The sequence below is a fragment of the Melanotaenia boesemani genome, chromosome 10 (assembly GCF_017639745.1).
Source record: "Melanotaenia boesemani isolate fMelBoe1 chromosome 10, fMelBoe1.pri, whole genome shotgun sequence".
Lineage (NCBI taxonomy): Eukaryota > Metazoa > Chordata > Actinopteri > Atheriniformes > Melanotaeniidae > Melanotaenia > Melanotaenia boesemani.
In genome coordinates, this window is record NC_055691.1 from 20,675,852 (window position 1) to 20,698,080 (window position 22,229).

General features: G+C 39.4%; 2 protein-coding genes and 1 non-coding gene across 4 annotated transcripts; 1 reads left to right on the forward strand and 2 right to left on the reverse strand.

Annotated features, from left to right (window-relative positions):
* Nucleotides 1–678: 678 nt before the first annotated feature.
* trnat-agu lies at nt 679–752 on the reverse strand. The gene has a single exon. It is a non-coding gene; the product is annotated as a tRNA-Thr (tRNA).
* Nucleotides 753–1,029: 277 nt separating this feature from the next.
* On the forward strand, nt 1,030–13,095 carry pus7 (pseudouridine synthase 7). 2 transcript variants are annotated; one of them, XM_041997632.1, is made up of 18 exons: nt 1,030–1,151; nt 1,331–1,441; nt 1,961–2,260; nt 2,353–2,437; nt 2,521–2,637; nt 2,732–2,876; nt 3,336–3,353; nt 3,694–3,805; nt 3,954–4,031; nt 4,255–4,383; nt 4,791–4,916; nt 5,011–5,072; nt 5,162–5,322; nt 5,490–5,616; nt 6,489–6,590; nt 11,813–11,942; nt 12,112–12,203; nt 12,479–13,095. In XM_041997632.1, the coding sequence occupies exons 3-18, from the start codon at nt 1,971–1,973 to the stop codon at nt 12,613–12,615; spliced, it is 1,911 nt and encodes a 636-aa protein (XP_041853566.1). In that variant the 5' UTR covers nt 1,030–1,151; nt 1,331–1,441; nt 1,961–1,970; the 3' UTR covers nt 12,616–13,095. The 2 variants fall into 2 exon arrangements, with proteins under 2 accessions (XP_041853566.1, XP_041853565.1); XM_041997631.1 differs by lacking the exon at nt 3,336–3,353 and having other exon boundaries at nt 1,037–1,151.
* A 632-nt stretch (nt 13,096–13,727) lies between these two features.
* On the reverse strand, nt 13,728–15,083 carry LOC121647870 (endonuclease domain-containing 1 protein-like). The gene is made up of 2 exons (XM_041997633.1): nt 14,749–15,083; nt 13,728–14,628 (listed from the first exon to the last, which is right to left on the reverse strand). The coding sequence occupies exons 1-2, from the start codon at nt 15,037–15,039 to the stop codon at nt 14,032–14,034; spliced, it is 888 nt and encodes a 295-aa protein (XP_041853567.1). The 5' UTR covers nt 15,040–15,083; the 3' UTR covers nt 13,728–14,031.
* Between the last annotated feature and the right edge of the window lie 7,146 nt (nt 15,084–22,229).

Sequence of the window (22,229 nt, forward strand, 5' to 3'; positions counted from 1 at the left end):
ATCATTATATCTTTTGCTTATATATATATATATATATATATATATATATATATATATATATATATATATATATATATATATACACTACCGTTCAAAAGTTTGGGGTCACTTTGCCATGGGATTCAATAAGGAAGTGACCCCAAACTTTTGAACGGTAGTGTATATATATATAAATATATATGTATATATATATATATCATTATGCTTATAACTAGACAGTCTGTCCTAAACATTCCACTAAGTTTATTTGCTTATACTCTGTGTGTGTGTGTGGTGATATATTATAAAGTATGTCCCAGTGTCCTTGTACAAGTAATTACATTTAACTTTGTCTTGGAAAGTTATTACATATTTGAAATATGCATACCATGGAACTATAGACATTATGTTCTATGAATAAACACATTTTAGCACAAACATTACTGTAATTTCTTAGATTTTTTTAATTTTTCTTCTAAAAAAATGTGCAATTGAAGCTCTTTATTGATATGAACGTGAGGCCATTGTGTGCCTTGTCAGATTAGTACATTGTGATAAATGAAAACACTAGATGGAAGCAAAAAAAGGTCCACTTTCAGGAAGTTATAAATGTAATGTCCTCGTATGTGCACGCAGAGTCTCATTAGGTTAAATACTCTACATAAATTCATAAAGTAGAAGTACCTACCAAACCACAAAAGGCACCGCTGGGATTCGAACCCAGGATCTCCTGTTTACTAGACAGGCGCTTTAACCAACTAAGCCACGGCGCCGGTGCGTTTTCAAAATTTCGTTCGTTTTTTCTATGGGAAATAAGCGAATGGTCTGTTGTCCATGTATGTGGTTTTATTTTGTTTTGTGTTTTTTTTTGTTGTTGTTCGTTTGTTTGTTTGTTTGTTTTGTTTACTGTTGGATTTCTTAATTGTGCTAATTCGGCATACATCCTCTTTTTATAACCAATATTTTTTTTTTGTTTGTTAAAATAACTCAAAACAAAATTTACGGACATCAGTGAACGCATCAATTTGTTATTGACGGGATCCTCCCCAATCGTTTACGCGGGGGAGGGCTTTGGGGGAAGGTTGTGTTTCCGGAATCACGCATCATTCACACGTGTGGGGAAAGCTGGCGTTCCATGTTGTCAGGCGTCTTCTGACAACCACCAGAAGCAGGTAAGTTAAGTTGTAGTTTTTGATAGAAGAAATGCCGTTTGCTGTTTTGGATTAATCGCTGATTTCTTTCCAATTCCCTGCTTAAAATCTTCATTTTAGCTGGCGACATTCGCTAGCTTGTTATGCTAGCTGCTTTCTAAGTTTTGAGTAATGGTCATGTGTTTGTTTTTGGGTTTCAGTGTGTGCGTTAAGAAATCTGTACAAGTGCTTGACCAGTGGAAGATAAGAGAGGTTTCCCAAATCCCCAGAAGTTTCCTATTTCTACCTTTCGTTTCTCAGCCCTATAAACAGTAAGTCTGCCGACACATTATTGTCAGTGTGCTTTCTCTCATCACTATGCAAACGCTGTAGCTGTACTTGTAAGGTATAGTAATGATGTTTCTGATGGTGCATGGTCGTCCATGTAATCCTTTTTTTTATTTTTGTAACAACTTTACATCACTGCTTATGTGATATAACACTCTGAGCTCGGATGTCTACATGCAAATTATTTGTAAGACAGAAAGAAAGACTTTGACTAATGGACTGTTTCTGCTCGCTGAAACAGTTATTCTCACACGCTTACATTGAGGCATCAAATAACACCAGCCAAAATAAGAATGTCCTCGCAGACAGAACACTTCAATCTTCCTCCCTCTGTGGGTAAAAGTCTCTGCACACCTTTTTTTTCTTTAGAACCGCACTGAAATCTGTAGGAGTCTGCGTGACATTCGATTTCCACTCATCCAGACTCTTTAAAATGTTTTTGCAGCATGAGCCAGTAATAGTTTTTGACTAGAAGCCTTTACTTTATGTCTCTCTCATCCCAGCTTCACTTCAATGGCAGAATCAGACCCTGCACTTCTCTCAACAAAGGTTGGAGAGAAGAGAAGCTGTTCGGAGGATGAGGAGGAAGACGCACCTTCAAAAAAGCCAAAAGTTGAGATTGATCATAAAAATGGGGGTGCACCCAATCAAGATGAGGAGGAGCTCGAAGGGGGAGCAAGTGACAGAGAGGAGGATGGTGAGACCTTTGCTGACATGATGAAACACGGCCTAACTGAGATGGATGTGGGCATCCTGAAGTACGTCAGCGACCATGAAGGCTTCTCAGGAATCCTGAAGGAAAGGTTCGCTTAGTCTGTAAATGATTTACATGATTTGCTTCAAAGAGACTCAGTTTAGTTTGTTTAACACATGATTTGTTGTCATTTCCATGTAGATATTCTGATTTTGTTGTACATGAAATCAACAAACAAGGCAAGGTGGTGCATTTAGACGACCTCTCTATTCCAGCCGACACTGAGGTGAGATGTTGTTATAAAAGTTGTTATAAAAGATTTTCTACATGTCATGTAAGACAGTTGTGTTCTGTTGTCTTCTGTTTCAGGAGGTCTCACAGCCTGAGCAGCAGCCAAAAGAATGTAATGTGCTAACTGAGGAGCAGAAAAAGCAGCTTGGTGAGCTGCAGCTCTTCAAGAATAAAGAGGGAAATGTCTCCATTGAGGTGTGTTTTAAAGAAGTTAAGCAGCTAGAAAACATAAATATTCATTAATCGCCAGTGGAGAGTTGTCTGTAGTGATTCTGCTTAACATGTTTAGGTGATGGATGACACAAAAGAGAAACGGACGCTTGTCCACAAGGCCATCAAGACTCAGTTTCCTGGTCTGGAAACAAAAACAGAAGAAAAAGATGGGCACAAGTTTATAGTGGCTTACCATGCTGCTGGGAAGAAGGCTTTAGCAGGTATGTGGAGAGAAAACATAAACAGATATAATGCTTAATATGTCAGGGAGAAATTGTAAGCTAAAGCTTATTGAATGAACTTTTAACTGCCTTTTCTATCTAAACTGCTTCATTGCATGCAGTGCAACAAAGTTATGATGCATGGACCCTTCATGCACCTGCATGTCTACACACCTGCATGATTCTTTTTAGACTTTGACTTGTTTATTTAACCTGCAAGTTTTTGATTATGAAATTACCATTTGAATTCAGTGCAATGCTATAAAGTCATTTTTGATAAAAACAAAGGACAACAAATCAGCAGAACCTTAAAAAAAAAACAAAACAATAAAAACAAGACCACTTCCTTCTTGGACACATGCATGAGATCTCACCCCTGACTACTGGTCCCTCAGCCTGTAAGAATCTCTTTCTCAGTAACATTATTCTATCCTCCTTTTGCTCTTCTCTTGTGGATAGAAGTCAGAACAGCTGCAGGTAAGAACCAGTCCTCCATACAGCACAGGGAAACTGTTTAAACCCATATGGATTGAGATGGTAGTCATAATATTTGGTTTAAAGCTGTCATATCAGTGACGCCACATAACTACGTTTGTATTGTGGTAGTATAGTGAAAGCATCTGCAAGTGTAATTAAAATTCAGATTAAAAGAGGACTTCAAATATTAAAATGAATTTGGGACTCAGTAGGAACATAAGATGGAAATTAACCTGTAAGGGTATGGCTGGAAAACTGGTGAATTATTAAAGTGTTTTTATTAATTTGAATCATTTTCTTCCACTCTCTCATTACATTCTTTTTTCTGTTTTCACAAAAGCTCCAAGGAAACACTTCTGGCCCAAACACCGTGGCAGTTTCTGCCACTTCACCCTGTACAAAGAGAACAAAGACACCATGGATGCCATCAATGTGCTTTCAAAGTTTCTCAGGTGTGGATGTGGCCTGTGTGTTATTAATTTTCTGTTTATTGTAAGTAGCCATCATTTGATGACAAAAGTGACAGATGAACATGCTAACGGTATGTCTAAGTGTCATTGTTGAGATCTGTTGTTTGTATAATGGTGGTGGTTTTTCTAGACTTAGACCCAACATGTTTTCCTACATGGGAACCAAGGACAAGAGGGCCATCACTGTGCAGGAGATAGCAGTCCTCAAGTGAGTACACAATGCTGTTAGAAATTTACAGTAATGAGTTTCGGTGCATTCTCAATTTTTTTGTAGGTCCTATTCTGACATGTGAGAAACTACATATGTATATGACTGCAAGCATGGTGTATGGACAGCATCCAGTCATTCACGTGTTTTTAGTCAGATTCTTGCAAAAAAAAAAAAAAAAGAAAAATCACTGATTGAAGTCACTTTTACGCTGTTTACGCAGGATCACAGCAGAGAGGTTGGCTCACCTCAACAAGTGTCTCATGAACCTAAAACTTGGAAACTTTTGCTACAAAAACCACCCACTGAAGCTGGGAGAGCTGCAAGGAAACCATTTCACTGTGGTTATCAGGTCAGCAGATGTTAAGATGCAGTCTGCATCATCTTCCACTACATTGTTTGGATTCTGTTAGTTTTGTTTGTTTGTTTTTAAAGGTGATCGTTTTTTACCCCTCAGAACTGCTCAGACTGTGTCAGCTTCACATTACATGGATTTAAACAAACTGCATATAATAGATTACAATACACAAGTAGATAATACATGTATGTCCTCTTTTGGGCTCTGTCATTTATTATCTAAGATTACCTGTCAGTTCTCACATGGATTTGGATATAATTTCAAAATAATCCTTTTTCTATACGGTGTTTCCTTTTTAATGTTGTGGTGGAAATTTAAGGTAATTAAAAAAACTGTTATGTATTTCTGTTTCATAATGACAGTAGCATATACTTTTATTAATCATTGGATTTGCTTGTCAGGAACATTTCAGGAACAGATGAGCAGGTCCATCAGGCCATGACTTCCCTCAAACAGACAGGCTTCATCAACTACTACGGCATGCAGCGCTTTGGCACCACGGCTGTGCCCACACACCAAGTTGGCAGGTAAAAAAACTTATCTTGTAACAGGATGGTGGTAATTATTCCAGGCACCATGTGGCAGTAAAGTCAAGTTTTGTTTTCCTTTTGTCTGATTCAGGGCTATTCTGAAAAATGACTGGAATGAGGTGGTAGATTTAATTCTGAAACCTCGTCCTGGAGGTAATTTTTTTTTTTTCCTCATTTTCCGCTCTTTATGTGAAGTAAATTGTAGGCATTTTAAATTTTCCAACCTCTGTTGTTTTTGAAAGCGGAGAAAGAATTTCTGGTCCGCTGCAGGGAGGAGTGGGCAAAGACTCAGGACCCAGAGGCAGCACTGAAAAAGTTGCCCAACAAGCGCTGTGTGGAAGGACAGCTGCTTCGAGGCCTGTCCATGTACGGCAAGAAAAACATCGTCACAGCCTTTGGACTGGTTGGTTCTCCATTATTAATATTGAGTTGGAAAAAAGTGTGAGAAAATAAGTTGCACTCATGAGTAGCCAATTATAATACACTCAAAATAAAAGTGTGAAACTTTGACTATTCAAGTTATGTAAATGTTTAACTAGTAATTTGTCTTTTTCTTTTTTTTCCCCCCAGATCCCCCGTAACAACCGGCTGATGTACATCCACAGCTACCAGAGCATGGTGTGGAACACCATGGTGAGCCGCAGAATCGAAGCATTTGGCCTCAAGGCTGTGGAGGGGGATCTGGTGCTCAGAGGAAGTAATTTATTCACCTTTATCTTTACCTGTCAAACACTGATTATTGGAAAGAAATGTGCTTATTTGCTGTTTTACCTTTTGAAAACACTTTGGTTTAACTGACCAAACAAGAAATAGGGGGGAAAAAAGATTTAAAAGATAAAAACAATCCTCAGTAGTTGCTTCTTTAAAAACAGCTGGCAATATGCAATATTTGTCCTGACATGTGTTTAGATAAAGAATGCAACAAAACACAACCACGCTGGGTGAATTATATTTCTATATGATTAGACTTGCACTGGGATCAAAGTCAGGTGAAAATATGACCTGTTCAAAGTGAACATATGGGCCCAATCATGTTCTTCACCCTCCACCTTCATCACTAAACCCTTGCACATGTAATTGACACCTTCACTGTTACAGATGTGAATCATGAATTAGTTCAGGTACCATTCAATTGTTAACAACTCAGTTCACTACAATCTATTGTTATCTGTCCATTAAAAAATAAAAACAAGCCCATTTTTTCTTAATTCAGTACTTTTAAAAACGAGTTGAAGATCTTTCATGAAATAAGCTGCATCTTTTCAGAACCAGTGAGGCCCACTACAACACACGTTATGCTGGAGTCACTTACCTCTGAAGTTCTCAAATCTCATGTAGTTGACTCAACTAGCTTTACCCACCAAGTCCTCTGATGGACCAGAACCTGAGACACTGTCTTAACAAGTCACCTGATTACTTGGTAACCTAGAGCAACTTTAAGGAAGAAAATTCAAAGTAAATTAACTAGATATTTTTAGAGTTTCTCAAAAAAAGAAGTTCACAGTCCCTCAAATAATGCTTGAATAGCATTTCTGCCTCCTGAAGTTTGTGTCTCCCTTGTCCCTGAAGCCACAGCACATGTGCTGTCTGCAGAGGAGGCTGAGAGTCGCTCCATCCATGACATTGTGATGCCACTTCCTGGGTTTGATGTCATCTACCCCACTCACCACGGTAAGACATGTATTTTTTTTTATTACACTACATAAATGTTTTAAAGGGAACATTTATGGAAAAATCTATATTTTTTTAGCCTTAAATAAAATAGTTGGGTTTCTAAAGTCACTGCCAACTAAACTGAATCCCGGCACCTTGTTTTGGATTTCTTAGAAAATGTGTCACTGAATGAGCTGTTAGGAATAGTAAGTCTCAAGGTGACGTTCAGAAACAGATTTCTGCTCCACAGTCTGGGGACCAAGCAATTCTTCCGCGAAAAAAAGACCGGTTCGCCTTTAGCTTAACTCCGAAAGTTCGGAGCTGATTATCCCGCACAAGTCCCGTGATCACCGCCGTAAATTGGCACTAGCTACTTCTCAGCGTAATAACATTTTACCTCGAAAGTAGTGCTGCAGTCGTCACGTGATCGCTCTACACCAATCAGAGGCCAGCTTTTTGTAAACAGAAAGAAAAGATGGCTGCCTCTCTGGGATAAGCTTTGTGCCACTGGGGAGCAAATCTGTATTCTTTATATTTGAATTTGATTCATTCAATTTGAATCTGAATATGCCTGTTTGAATAATTGCTTAAAAAAACTGAATCCAAATGACCATACTTGATATTGAATCTTTGTTTTTTTAATGTGTATTGTGGTAAAGTTGAAACTTTTGTATTTGAAAAATTCAGATCTGAAATTCAAATTCAGATCTGAAATTCAAACTTTTGTGCCACACATCCGGGACCTGACTTGAGGCAAAACTAGTCGATCGCAGATGGAGTAACGTCAGTTTTGTGCAGTTGTTCTCAACGGCTACAAGCAGAGGGAGGGCGAGGGGAGGGTGGCGGCGGAGAGAGAGAGAAAGAAATGGAGAAACGCTAAGAACCATACCAGCCACTTTCGCTACAACGGCAGTTACTGTTCCTGCAATGGCACTTGCCGTTTCTGTAGCGGTAGTTACCATTTCCTCAACGGTCTCAGCGGTTTGCCACTGTGGGCTGGTTGCAGACTTTTCACATTAGTGGTAACTCCTAATACAAGAAAAATATGTGTAAGTTTGCACAGATTAATCTGCACCTCAAGTGACGTACATACACCATGTAGGCTATAACGGGCCAGTTTTTTTTTGCATTGGTTTGGAAACATTTTAGTAATATCGCTTATTGATAACAATAAACGTGTCATTATTTTTTTTTAACACATAAAATATACTATATATAGTAACTTTCCAGATCTGTTCCATTTTGATATTAAATAATCAATGCAATAACCATCATGTAGGCTGAAGATCAAGCCCCTTCATTGTACTTCTTTCTGTGACCTTCATATGCCAGAGGAGGGCGCAACCTTGGAAGATTAAGTCCTTTTTGTATTTGGGACATCATTTAGTTGTTTTGTGTGATTAAAACATGAATGGTCTGGGTGAATACTCGATTCTTATTTGGCTGTAGGGTGTCCATATGGACACCTATAAAAGAAGTTCCGGTCAAATAGCCTTATTGTTGTAAATTGTTGATTTAACTCTAGTTGGTAACTGGTAACAGAAACTCGCCGGGCTGCAGACACGCCAGATCACGTCTGTGACGGCGCATCGTTGTGAAAGCAGCTTGCAGGCTTATTGGGCTCCGTCAGTCCAGGAGAAACGAGAATGGAGCAACATTCTGTCGTCCCGCAACGTCCCAACCAGCAGTGGTCAGGGTCCACAAACGTTAAATCTCCGTCCTTCAAACACCACTGTGGACATGCCAGTATCTTTATGAAATGTCACGATCAACGGATGCGTGACCTTACTTGCTTGCTGAGACAGAAAGACAGTCGACGACCTATTTAAAATTAAATGCAACATTTCTACAGCCAAATAAGAGAAGAAAATGTCCCAAAAATCAGCGACAGACAGGAACTAAAACCAGATTATATAGATAGACCTTTTCATGAAGATCGACGAGGCAAATAGATTGTAAAGTGAAAGTGTCTTAAACTACATTTGATTACATTTTGTACTTGCTAAGTTTCCTGTGCTTTTCTTTGGAGAACAGAACCTCTGGTCAGTATTTGTTAAATGACTGCTGATTTCCTTTAGTAGTCTGGAAAAGGGTGGTAATGAATATGTAAATAATAATGAAAACATTATGTTGATGTAATTGTTTTCAAGTTTATTAACACAAAAAACACTTATTTAATTCAAGTTAATTTAACAGTTTGCCAAGCCAACTTTGTTTAAAAGAACCTCACTAAACAAAAGTGCTGAACATAAAATAGTTAAGATATTACAAGACATACTGGACTTAAATCCAATATACATAAAGCAGAAAGAACCTCTTCCCTAAAATACCCATGTAGGACATGCATGTGTGAAAGTCTAACCACTACACGGCGTGTAAAGTCATCATTCTTCCAGCGGATTTGCTGGTCTAACACTAACACTACACAGTCCAGTTCTAGTTGGTTGGCAATCTGGACACTTTGTGTCAGGGTTGTGTTGACTGTTGACATCTGTGTTGGTGAAGCTTTAATAACTGGAAGATAATGCAGATCTGACTTTTGAAGAATTTTTTCACCATGAATCAATGTATGGAAGCCTGTCCAGCTTGGGATTGTGCATGTTTCTGAATCTGTGGACTTCAGAAAAACATAGTTCAGCCTGTGCAGCAGACAGGATGTCAATTTTGTATGTTCTTGTATGTTCTGCGGTCCTTGTCTGTTGGACTGATGGTATGGTTCCACACGGATTTGAGGGGGTGCTTTGAATGATGAAACTCCCTTTTCAGTGGTTGTCTAATGGTTGTGGACTCAGGCTCAGTGGAAAAACTCTGGAGCATTATTCCATTTGTATAATGAGTAGTTCCACGGCCTGACAGAGTCTTTTCACCAAAGTCTATGTTATCCCACACAAGTGTTGTGGGTGCACTCTTTCTGAATCCTTTTGGGATTTTGTCTCTACCCTTCACCAATGTAAGTTGGGCAAGACTAGCATCTAGACACACAACTGTGTCCCATGACGAACAATGTCCCAGTTTATTAAGCAGTGACACCGTGTGTGATGTTAAATGTCTAACAGTCTAACCCTAACCCCTAAGCACAAAGACTTTGGTGTCTGCTTACAACCCCTGGAGGCAAGGTACACAATGTCTTGACAAATAGACAGTACTTTTAAATACAAATCACCTGCAACGTCAACATAATGATCCAGAGTGGGCATGTCAGTGGCCCCTACAATCCAGCTAACTAGATTATATAGTTCAGGGGGAACAACACTTTGAGCTTCAGTGATATTTAAATCTTCTGAAGTGGGGGCCATGGGCATATCATACCGGGAAAGTTACTTAGCAGTCTTTTTAAGAACAATGCGGCTGTATACAGTGTCCTTGTGTCCTCTGGTGTTTTCCTTCCCTCTGTTGATCTTGATGTTTTTTCCGTCTTGCTGTCTGTCTGGCTTACCTCACTGGACTGTGTGGTTTCAATATCTGATAGATAAGGTAGCATTCCCATGATTTTATCTGTTGACAAAGTCTCAGCAAAAACTAACTTACAGATGTTGCGCTTGGTGGGAGCATGAAACACCAACTGAGGGAAATCACGGGTCAGCTCTGCTCTTGTGGAGGTGACACAACATATTACAGGCCATAAAGTCATGCAGTATATTCAACACTGAAAACAGGCACACATCATCATGATCAATGACACAGTTCTCCCTGATGCCAACCAGCAGATGATACATGAGCCTGACAGTGCAGACCACAGCAAAGAGGTTTTTTGAAGACCAACAAAAACTCCCCAAAACCAGTTTCTTATTTCAGCCCGGTCACACACATTTCATGTTACGCTAGCAGTTACCTGTAGTTTGAGGCATCAAGACCTTCATGTGTTTTCACCATCTCAATAAAGGTCCTTCCCAGCTGGGTCATTCTCAGCACTTCTTGGTTGTAAAGTATTCTTTGGCGGATGATTCTCTCACAGAATATTTTGTAGCAGACATCAAATGTCGGTTCAATGTTGAAAACATATGAACCATGAGAAGAAAATAAAAATGAAGTTACTGTGTCAGAAGATGTACTGCGATTTTGTTCACAGATAATAAGTAAGAGTAATGTTTATTACTGGCATAATAAACAAATACTTTTAGAAATTATATTTGAAAATACAATAAAATAACTCACTGGTCAGTTTCCTCTCTGGCAGGCACATTTAAAAACCTGGTGTACTGTTAGTAACAGCACTTGTGGTATCGCACCTCCAGAGCCAGTCTTTGTCTTTAATGTGCATAAGAATACTGTGGTCTTCCTTCAACTCTGCAGCCTTCAGCAACTGACCTTGAAATAAAAAACAAAGGATGCCTTAGTGAGTGTCTGAATATTGAGTGAGCCAATTGTTTGCCATATCTTTTCTACATCAGTTATTTGATCACTGCATATGTGTAAATCTGTGTGTAGGAGGTTTGTACAAATATTTACCAGCCTGCTGTCAATGTTTCTGCCAGTGACAAGTTGACTCGTTGGCATTTGCCTGCCTGCGTGATAAATTTCTCCGTTTTCTTGCAAGTTATGCAAATGGCAGGAAGGACAGGTCCAGCACAAGGGACAGGCAGGCCTGATCTTGAGCGAGGTTTCTTTGTCGGACTGCTGCTCGACTTAGATGTACTTGTACGCTTGTTCTTGAGCGGTCTTCATTGACAGCTTCCCTCTCACGTAAGAGCCGTCTCTCGACAGAGTCCATCGCATTTTTATCAGTAAACCTCTGATAACAAATGGGATGGAAGGCAGCGTCGTCAGGAATGTTTTTAAACTTGATATCCACGCAATGTTTGTAGGTGTCAGCCACATTGTAGAAAGAACCCTTCAACCCGAGCCACCGTTTCACGCTTTGCCTGAACCTTTGGAATTTAGCTAAAGGCGAACCGGTCTTTTATTTTTTGAGGAGGAATTGTGGGTCCCTAGACTGTGGAGCAAGATTAAACGAGAACAGGGTTGACCTTATGGCCTATAGAAGGGTAGTTTCATGTCATTCTACAAAGTTATCAATCCACCCTCCATGCTCTCTTTGTGTTTCTTTGGACTAAATATCCATGGTCCAACAACAGACAAGATAAATTGAAGATAAACTGAAGCATTGAGAATAAAATTTCTAAATGACTGAATTCTCAGCTGGAGGGAAAAGAAAAATGTAGTTTATCAAAACTGAATAAATCTGTAATTATTATGGAAATTATATGGAAATGTACGTTTTTAAATTTCCTTTCTGACAGTTGGTAAAGGTTACAGAGAGCTGCTCTCTGTGGACGGGCTGGACATCGACAACATGAGACACAAAGTAAAGGACTATTCTCTGGCAGGGGCCTACAGACGCATCATCATCAGACCCACTGATGTCAGCTGGTCAGCAGTTCTTATATTTGACTTCTTAAGCAGCAGCATTATGGTTGTGTCAGTCTCTTTGACAGTCAAATACTGAGACTCATGCTGGTGGTTTAATGCTAAAGTTTTTATTGTTATACAACATTTCCAATCTTGTATTGAAACTGGTATTCATGGCTGTTGTGTGCAGGGAGGTGATTCAGTATGATGATCCTAGGATCTCTCTGGTGCATACTGACTTTGAAAAACTGGAGGGCAAACCTGCCCCTGTCTTCAACAAAGGTAAGATCATTTTCATCCTGTCTAAAACACAAGTCGAAGTAAAGTGTAGTTGATTTATGGTAGAGTTAAACTATAGGACCTGATATGCCATGAATTCTGAATGTGCAGCTCAGAGGTCTGCAGAATTATTCTGGGTTGTACCAGGCCAATTATTTAGGCCACATAAAGATGGTTTGAGGGAGAAATGCTTTAATACAACAAAGTGATCAAATATGCAAGAGTGTTTGTGAATTGTTTTGATTACTTGAGCTCATGAGCTGATTTCCTCCTTGCAGAGGGGAAGTACCGGGCTCTGAGGATGGAGTTCTCCCTGCCTCCCTCGACCTATGCTACCATGGCAATCAGAGAGGTCCTAAAGCTGGACACCAGCATAAAGAAACAGACGCAGTTAAACACGACCTGGTTCAACTGAGAGCTCTTTCAGGCAGGAACTGGACTGTTGCAGTCATTTTTTTTCTGTGGCTGCAAGTGTTTTTAAGTGTGTTCTGTGTGAGTGAGTGGAGATTTTGTATGAACCTTGAGTTAGTTTGTTGAAGTACAAAGAGCAACATTTAATCATTCTTTTTGTTATGGTTTTACTTGGAAAGATTTCTGTGCTGCAGTGACTCTGCAATAAATTAAGTAAACGTTTTGCTTTCAGCATGTTTACAGATGTAGACATTCCTGCTGCTAATTTGTACAGAAAGTTTTTTTTTTTCCTTTTTAGCTTGCAGCTGTGAATAAGAGAATACTCTAGATGAAGAAAAATAAAAAAAAATGTCAAGATTAAACATGCAGTTTGTGTTTTAGCTGTTTGTAGTAAAGCTTTTCCTACATTTCCACATAACATAAATAAGATTGATGTAAGACTGTCTCCCTCTGCTGGTCAGCAGTATTAAATATGGCTTGTATATTTTGGGCTCTTAGCAATATGCTGCTGGTGAAAACAGGCTCTGGACAACTCTGAACAGGCTGTGACCATCTGCCACAGCGGCATATGCCAGCTGGCAGGATACAGCTGCTCTCAGACTAAAAGTGGTTATCATAACGTCTGTCCTACATTTGGATCATTACTCTAATTTTAACACTGTATCATATCTGACTCATACCACCATAACCAGAAAAACTAGACCCCCAGATTTGTTTTCCTTTTCACACACCACTTTATTTAAATTAAATTATTCTTTCACAGTGTACATGATTTCATTGCCACAAATTCAAATGTGAACAAATGACACTAACAACTAAGGTTGGAGCGGGCTGGCTGAACTTCTGTGAAGCACATAGTGATTTAAATGCATGAAAGAAGGAAGTGAAGTGCAGATCAGCCTTGTGGGTAAAAGGCTGATCGAGAAAATGTAAAACTCTGGTCTAATCTGTCTGTGCTGAACAAAAGGTCTACAGAGGCATGTATCATTCTCAGTTACCAAGTACAGGATCAGTTAGTGTGAGATAAAGTGAATGAGGAGTACTATGAAGGTTATGAGTCATTTGTGTTTAACCAAAGTCTGTTAATGCACTACTAAAAGACAGAAGTTTATTAACACTAGAGTATATGTAGGACTTTTTTTAATGTTTGACAAATACAAATGTGTTTTCAGGGTTAAAATGGGCTTTTGGGGTTCTGAACTTAGGTTTTTTTTTTTTTTTTTCTAACTGCGATTACAGAGTACACTACAATAAAGCATAGTTAAATGAAAAAATACTCAAGGTGATAATGGAGAGAAAAAAAAATGACATTTACAGCCCCATAAAGACTTTTTTAACATCAATATTAAATTAAATGGGAATATTTTACCTAATGGTCACTGATACCGTAACTTGCAAAGCCTAATTTCTTTTTCTGTTTTCAAGGCATTGGCACGGCACTGTTAGGAGGTACGCAGTTATCATAGAATATCTGGAAGTGGCTGCCAACATAAGTTACCCTTTTCAGGAAGTTCTCCAGCTGCTGCACTGTCATCTCTTGCACCCTATTATTCTCCCTGTCATTGAGCCCATGAGCTGCAAACGCAGGGAACTTTGAGCGCTCAGAGTATGGGGCATTGTGGTCAAAGTCGATGCAGCAGTAGGCCGACCAGAGGTAGATAGGGACTCTGAGGCGGTTGATGTTATGGCGACGGATTGTGTGCCCTGATGTAGTGACCCCAGTGACCACGTAGGCTGTGCCACGGCAGTAGTTGTTGAGCCTCTTCCGTATGGTGTGCTCATGGTCTTTCCAAGGACCGATGTTGAACTCTCGCACTTGAGGGACTACATTGGTCAGCGTGTATGTGGCTGCTTTATCGTCTGGGTGGGCCTGGTGCTCGTCGGGATTCAGCTGACCACGTTCAAATATCACAGAGTCGGAGTAGTCGTCAAGCACAGCCTGAGAATCCTCAAAACCCTTATGTAAATCTTTTGAAGGAAACTGCTGCATTTCTCTGGAGCCAGACACCATGTGGAGCTGCCAAGATAAATATTGACATCATTTTGAAACAAAACATTAAAATGAACTTTTACTTGTTTCTTTCTTTAAGTAATTTACAGTTTGTTAAAATCCCATGGGGATTATTAACATCCATACCTGCGGCTCATACATCCAAGGCACATCAACCTTCTTGGAGCCATCGGAGCGTTTGAAGGTGTATGCGGAATAAACAGGGATGTGGTTGAAGGCGTCGTACAGGGTAACAAATCGTGGCTTGCCTGCATAGAACTGACAGATCTTCTTAAGTGGATGCTCCTCAAGCCCCCGTGGCAGCGTCCCCATGTACAGGAACTGCTTACACTCCGGTGAAATGTTTTCCTGCACCTCTGCTCCTGCCATCACAACGAGAAGAAACACAAGCATTTGATCCGTTTTGCAGACAGACATGGTGAAACCTCCAGTATGTCTGCACTGTGCATTTAATCTCTTTGCAAAGCTGTCCCACTAAGCGATCCTGCTCTGTCCCTCATACCATCATATTATGCAAATCCTTATCTTATTCCCTTTTCAAATAGTCAAACCATTCCTATGTTTGAAAAGCAACTATCCAAGCTCATGCAGTGTCAGGCACAGGTATTACACACTTTTTGAAAGAAGAAAAACTCAAATAAAAAGCTGACCTCCAAGATCAAGCTGCCGTTTACCTTCTTGGTGTCTGCAGTACGAAATGAGCTCATAACCACAAGTTCTTCAAGCTTCTCTTATTCACAAACTTTAACTTGAAATAAGTCAGCATAGAGTAGAACATTTAGCATATTTTACATAAACTGATGAGCAGAAAACTCAGTAACTTATGTTACCTACAATTTATTGTGTATTAAGTTATAGCTATCATCAGTTAATTGGTACATGCCTCCTAAATAAGTAAAAGATGTTATACAGCTGACAGTGAGCATAATGGCTGATATCTGCAGAGCTACAAGCGGTGTAGGCTACAGACAGGCATGGATAACCACCATTAATAATGAAAGCTGCTGAAATATCTAAAACCTTGGTTTTAGTGCCATTCATGCATCTGGTTAACATTTAAACAGCTTGCATATTATGTGGCTCCATCTGTAGATGAGACACAAAACATTTTTGTTTTTGTTTTTTTTAACCTTGTGCTGTCCAGCATCATAGCAAGCTGAATGAAAGTCTGGCTGCTGTGTTGTGTTAAACTAATTTGCTTTTCCAGGAGCAACTGTATGAATATAAGGCTTCTCTTGATCATTTAAGTATTATTTTTTATTATTCAGTTTGTCAGTTCCTGAGGGTCATGTGGTTTATTTTATCTTAGGGTTTTGCATTATTTGAAGGAACATAGAAACATGGAAGTTCCTAATGTCATCATCTGCAGCAATCATAATAATGTTGGGTTTTGCATTGATTAAAATTTGATTTGGGAAGGCTTAATAAAATGCAGTATGAAATAGAAAATACAATGGATGCACTAAAATAATGGATGTAACCATGGACATGTCAAATATAACTGAACACAATGTTAAAATAAGGTTTAGTAGCATTAAATTGAAGCTCAGATTCTTAATAAGTGACTGTAGTGTGACAGACGTTTGTGTCCTGTGTTTACAGTTTTTTCTGTAACAGGATTATGCAGAGTCTGTAAATTTCTACTTTGTTAGTGAAAACAATCCAGATTTAAAACAGATTTCACAATAGTTTTTGCATATATTGAATAATGATCATGGGCTGTTATATTTTTCTAAGCTAATTAATCTATCTGTATAAGCAGTTAATTTCTGTACATTGTGTCACATTTTGGACTGGTATTCTGGTATTTTCAATTGATGTATCTTGATCAGGAGATGTGGAAAAATTGGCTTTCAGGCAAAAATGTCTCTGGACGCTGACTTGAATAATAAAAAGAAGTTTATTACAAAAGTTCAGACATCAAAACAGATTTCTGCAGCAAAATCTGGAGGTCCCAAAGCCAGAACGAAGACCTAAAGACCTGATGTGTCGTTCTGTCTTATATAGGGTTTAAACAAAGAAAATTCCTCAGTCCTGTGTCTTCCAATCATAGAGTTTGCCTATAGGATGCTCATTTGCATGGAATGCATGCTCTTGTGTCAATCCAGTCTGTAGGACAGAGAACCTTATATGGTAAAAACTTGAGTGTGTACCATACAAATGCTATGCTTAGACACCTCACAATGTAAAGGTATAGATTTCTGTCCTTCATCCATTATCCATTATCTGCCGCTTATCCAGAGTCGGGTCGCGGGGGCAGCTTCCCGTGCAGGGAAACTAAGTCTTCCCTCTCCCCAGCCACATTCACCAGCTCATCCGGAGGGACCCCGAGGCATTCCCACGACAGCCGCGAGATGTAGTCCGTCCAGCGTGTCCTGGGTCTTCCCCGGGGCGCTTTCCGGTGGGACGTGCCCGGAACACCTCTCCAGGGAGGCGTCCAGAAAGCATCCCGACCAGATGCCCGAGCCACCTCATCTGGCTCCCTCGATGCGCAGGAGCAGCGACTCTACTCTGAGCCCCTCCCGGATCTCTTCACCCTATTTCTTAGGGAGATCCCGGCCACCCTGTAGAGAAAACTCATTTCGGCCGCTTGCATTCGTGATCTTGTTCTGTCGGTCACTACCCACATTTCGTGACCATGGGTGAGGGTAGGAACGTAGATCGACTGGTAAATCGAGAGCTTTTTCTTTTGGCTCAGCTCCTTCTTCACCACGACAGAGCGATGCAGATGCCGCACCGATCCACATGTTGATCTCTCGCCCCATCCTTCCCCGAGATACGTGAACTCCACTTGGGGCAGGACCTCATTGCCTCACCCGGAGAAGGCACCTCATCCTTTTCCAGCTGAGGACCATGGTCTCTGATTTGGCGGTGCTGATTCTCATCCCAGCCGCTTCACACTCGGCTGCAAATCGCTCCAGTGAGAGCTGAAAATCACGGCCCGATGAAGCCAACAGAACCACATCATCCGCAAAGAGCAGAAACCCAATCATGAGGCCACCAAACCGGATCCCCTCAACAACTCTGCTGCGCCTAGAAATTCTGTCCACAAAGTTATGAACAGAATCGGTGACAAAGGGCAGCCTTGGCGGAGTCCAACCCTCACCCTCACAGATTTCTGTCCTGTGTAACGTTTATGCAGATTTACTAAACATATTTATAATATATATATATATATATATATCAAAAATTAACCTGAGGGTTGACAACCACTAACTGAAGAGGCGCTTTTTTAAAATTTAACTTATCTTGCTTTCAATCATTTTAATGTAATTTATTATTTTATTGTGATTATGTGTTGATGCCTTTTACTATTTCTAAATATCTATAATGCCTTTGTTTTATGTAAGGCACTTTGAATTGTCCTGGACATGAAATGTGCTACACAAATAAACTGCCTTGCCTTTAGTGATATTTAACAACAAGACTATAAGTTTTACTACATTATGCGTAATCTTCAACCTTTTAAAAACGTTTCAAAAAGCAGATGAGGAACTCATAAATTAGTCAAGAGTTTAAGCATAGGCTTTCTGAGAAATTCTTTTTATATGCAAATGTTACACCCTGGTACCAGGTTGGACTCCACTCTGTAATGACTGTAAGATTTAAAGAACACTCAAGAACCGATGCTTCATCTGCAGCAGCTCATACGTGGATTTATTTCCATTCAAGAATCGTTCACAGCTAAGCAAATATCCTTATAACAAATAAAAACAGCAGTTATGAGCATCTTGACTTCAGTGTCTGTTCTCATAAAATAAAATCAATTTCCACAACAGGTAAATTAATCGATTCTCACTTGGTGCTTTGTTTTTAGCAGTAAACCCAAATAGTGACGATATATAACACAATAAAACACAAGGCTCACTCCAAACTGAGAAATAAAATGTCAATATTATTTAGAACATGTTTATATGCCTGCAGGTTAACATAGACTAATAATTAGTGAGTTAATCACGTTCTTATATTTGAAGCACATACATTTATAAGAGCAGTCACACACCATTTGTGTCAACAACACATTTTAATACCCGTTTTCCAACGGGTTCATAGCATTAACATATTCATATCATTTCTGAAACGGGAGATTTAAGGAAGAACATTACAGACGCGATGCTTCTTCAGCAGCAACGCTAGCGTGAATGACGCATGCGCAGAGAGCTCCCTCTCCTGATCTCTCCAGGCATTACCAGTCCAATCTGGATAATTATCCAGACTGAAATAATAGACCACTGATCATCTTAACCTCATGGTGTTAAGATCGCTGCAGAGTGCATAGCAACCGTTGCCGAGGTGGGCAGAGTGGGGTTTCAGGTGGGCGGGGCGACCGTCGATGGATCTGCTTTAGTCCTTTATGATGTAAAAATTTATGACGTACGTTCGGTGTGTAAGGCTCTCGTCTATACCAAAGTGTTTCCACTTTACTGTTTTAGTAGATACCCTACTGTCAGATGCAAAGCAAACCACTGTTTTGAAACGGACAAAACAAGATCTTCGCTTGTAAATATGGATACACTAAAATCAGGAATTACCAGGATCGTGTGTAAGGTTCAACCATTACATCCTGTGGACTCTGACGACAAATCCTTGGACTCCTTAGAAATCCAAGATCTAACCAAAACAAATAAGGTGAGGTGTCCATTTGCAAAAATTGATCCTATGCCAGAGAACTTTATTGAAGAAACTTCTTCTGAAATTGAGAAACCTGTTATGCCTCAGGCCACAAAATCGGTATATGATCTCTTTCTCGTGGAACCAGATGAGGAAGATTTAGATCAAGAGAGGGCGTCGTTGAAATTGTTTATAAATCTAAATATTGGTGCAACAATTTCTAAAGCCATTAAAAGATCTGACAATAAATCAAGGTTTGATCAAATCAAAAAGAGGCTGCTAAAGAAAATATGGGCCGAATTCATAGAAATAGAGAGTGATAGAGTTCCAAAAAGAAAAATAAAAAAACTCTCCAAAAAAATCTATGAAGATATCTGCCAAAAGTGCCATAACCCATCAAAGATGCTGATTGAAATATATTTAGAACAGGCAACGGTAGATGAACTGATTATCTCTTGTTTTAAAGAACATTTGATGAAACCAAAGAAAGCTACCATTACCAAAAGGTTAATATCCTTGGCAGACAACACAGCCAAAAAGATATTTAAAACCTCGGAGAAGAAAATACCAGAAATTGCAACAGACTCTCAACAAGCACATAGCAAGTCTCTGCAGAGTTTGAAGAGTTTCAGAGAAAAAACTTCTCCTGATACAAGTTCAATGTTCTCAGCAAGGTCACAAGACATCATCTCCATAGCAGATGAGTCAAGTTGTCCATCTAAACTGAAAGCAGTTGTTTCAGGCATTGAAAAGAGAGAAAATCCATCAAGTGCTTCTCATAAGTTCGAACCGCTGAGCCCTGTGGACTCTGACAAAGAAGATTTGGACCCCATAGAAATCATAGATCTAAGCACAATAGAAGAAACCAGGTGTCCAGTCAAAAGACAAAATCCCATGTCAGACTCTGTGGAAGAACCTGTCTCTACCCTGCAGACCCTCAATTCTGATAAGAAAAGAGAAACTTTTTCAATAGTTCAATCCAAAGCCAAGTTCGAAAATGGAAGAAGACTATGCTTCATTGAAGAAACGTCTCCCGAATCGGCATTGTCTGATGACACAGTTGAATCAGTGCAGTCCTCAGAGGTCTTGCACGTGGAGCATTTTGTATATGATGAGCAGTTTTCAAAGATGCTAAAATCAGACTATGATGACTCTTGGATGGTGGATGAAGAAACGTTAAATGAGGAGAAAGCATCATTGAAATTATTTGTAAACCAAAATATTGATGCAGTTATGGGAGAAGTCATTAAAAGATCTGGCAATGAAATAAGGTTTGATGCGATCAAAGAGAGGCTGCTAAAGAACATATGGGCTGAATTCGCAGATATCGAGAGTGATAGAGTTCCCAAAAGAAATATTAAAAAACTCTCCAAGAAAATTTACAAAGATATCAGGCAAAAGTGTTGTAGTCAATCAAAGAAGACAATTGAATTGTATTTTGAATTAGCAGTGGTAGACGACACAATTATCTCTTGTTTTAAAGAACATCTGATGAAACCAAAGAAAGCTAGCGGTACCAAAAAGTTATTCTCCTTCATTGAGAACACCACCCAAAAGATCTTCAGATCTTCATAATTCTTGTTATGCAAAAGTCTACAATGTTAATACTAAAACAATAGGTGATATTGTTTTTGAAAACGTTTTTTTTATAGCCAAGCAAATTTGGTATATAAAAGGTACCTATTTACATAAAGGCTAATTGGAAATTGAAGATTTAATCAAAACTTTGTGATTCAGAACTGAACTGCTTCAGGAAACTAGCCATAATACTGAAAGCAGTTTCTAAAGCAAGTTAACAGCACTGATAAACAAAAATAAAATTTAAAAAAGGCAACAAAATTTAACCCAAAATAATCTATGTGCAAAACTTGCATTAAATGTTTCCTGAAAAAAGTTCAAAATGAAAACAAATATCCAGAAAGTTTTCTATTTCCCACCAGTGGAACCTGCAACAATAAAATTTCATTCATCTGAAGTGCTTTTGCTAGATACATAAAGAAATGAAATGGTCAGATAAAGAACAGTGAATTCACTATTCAGTGTTGCCAACTTGGCAATCTGGTGACTTTCCAAAGCCTCTTGGCAACTTTTTTTGTCGAAAGCGACTAGCGACAAATCTAGCAACTTTTAGTGTCGTTATTGGAGACTTTCTGGTGTTTTGGAGACTCTTTGAAGGCACATATTGTTCTGCAGTTACTGTCGTGAACGAGCAGCGTGTGCTGCAAGAGCCCCTCCCTGTCCCAAAGCACTCACACAGGCGTTCAGTCTCACAGCAGCTCGGGCAGAGGCTGCAGTCAGAGCAGCAGAGAAGAGACCCACACCGCTCCGCTTACACACTGAAAATAAATCGTGATGCCCTGGCTTACAGAGCGGGATGTAAATGTTTTTTTCATTGTCACAATAAAATAAATAATTACAGTGAATAAGTCCAGTGAACACTGTTACATGGCTAAAGTTTTATACTCCATTTACAATGATCCTCAAAACATTTTGTATCTGACTTTTTTGAAGTCAGTGCTTGGTGAGGTACAGTTGGCCATCAAGGCTTTTGAGGGTGAGCAGGTACATCCTCTTAAACTTCTTGACAGCTTGGTTAGCCTGATAAAGTCTGTGAGTAGCAAGGTGCTGAATCCAATGGCAAATATTGATGTGCTCAAAGAGCCAATTGATGGATACGTCAGTCCCAAGCCGTACCTTGGTTACCTTTTTGAGTCAAAGGCAGCTGAGCTCCACCTTGCACCTGAGAAGAACAATGTTCAAAAGCGTTGTGTAACCTTCACCATCTCCCTCACTAACGAGTTGAGGGTGAGACTGCCGGACAACATCAAAGCATTGCAGTACATGTCAGTTTTCAATGTAGAAGAAACTCTAAAGCACAATAAGAGCCTGGGACAAATAGAAAAGATAGCCAATCTAATTGGCTACTCTCCTGTAGAGATAGACAAGATTGTCCAGCAATGGTGTGCCATCCATCTCAGTAAGTGGAATGAAACAAA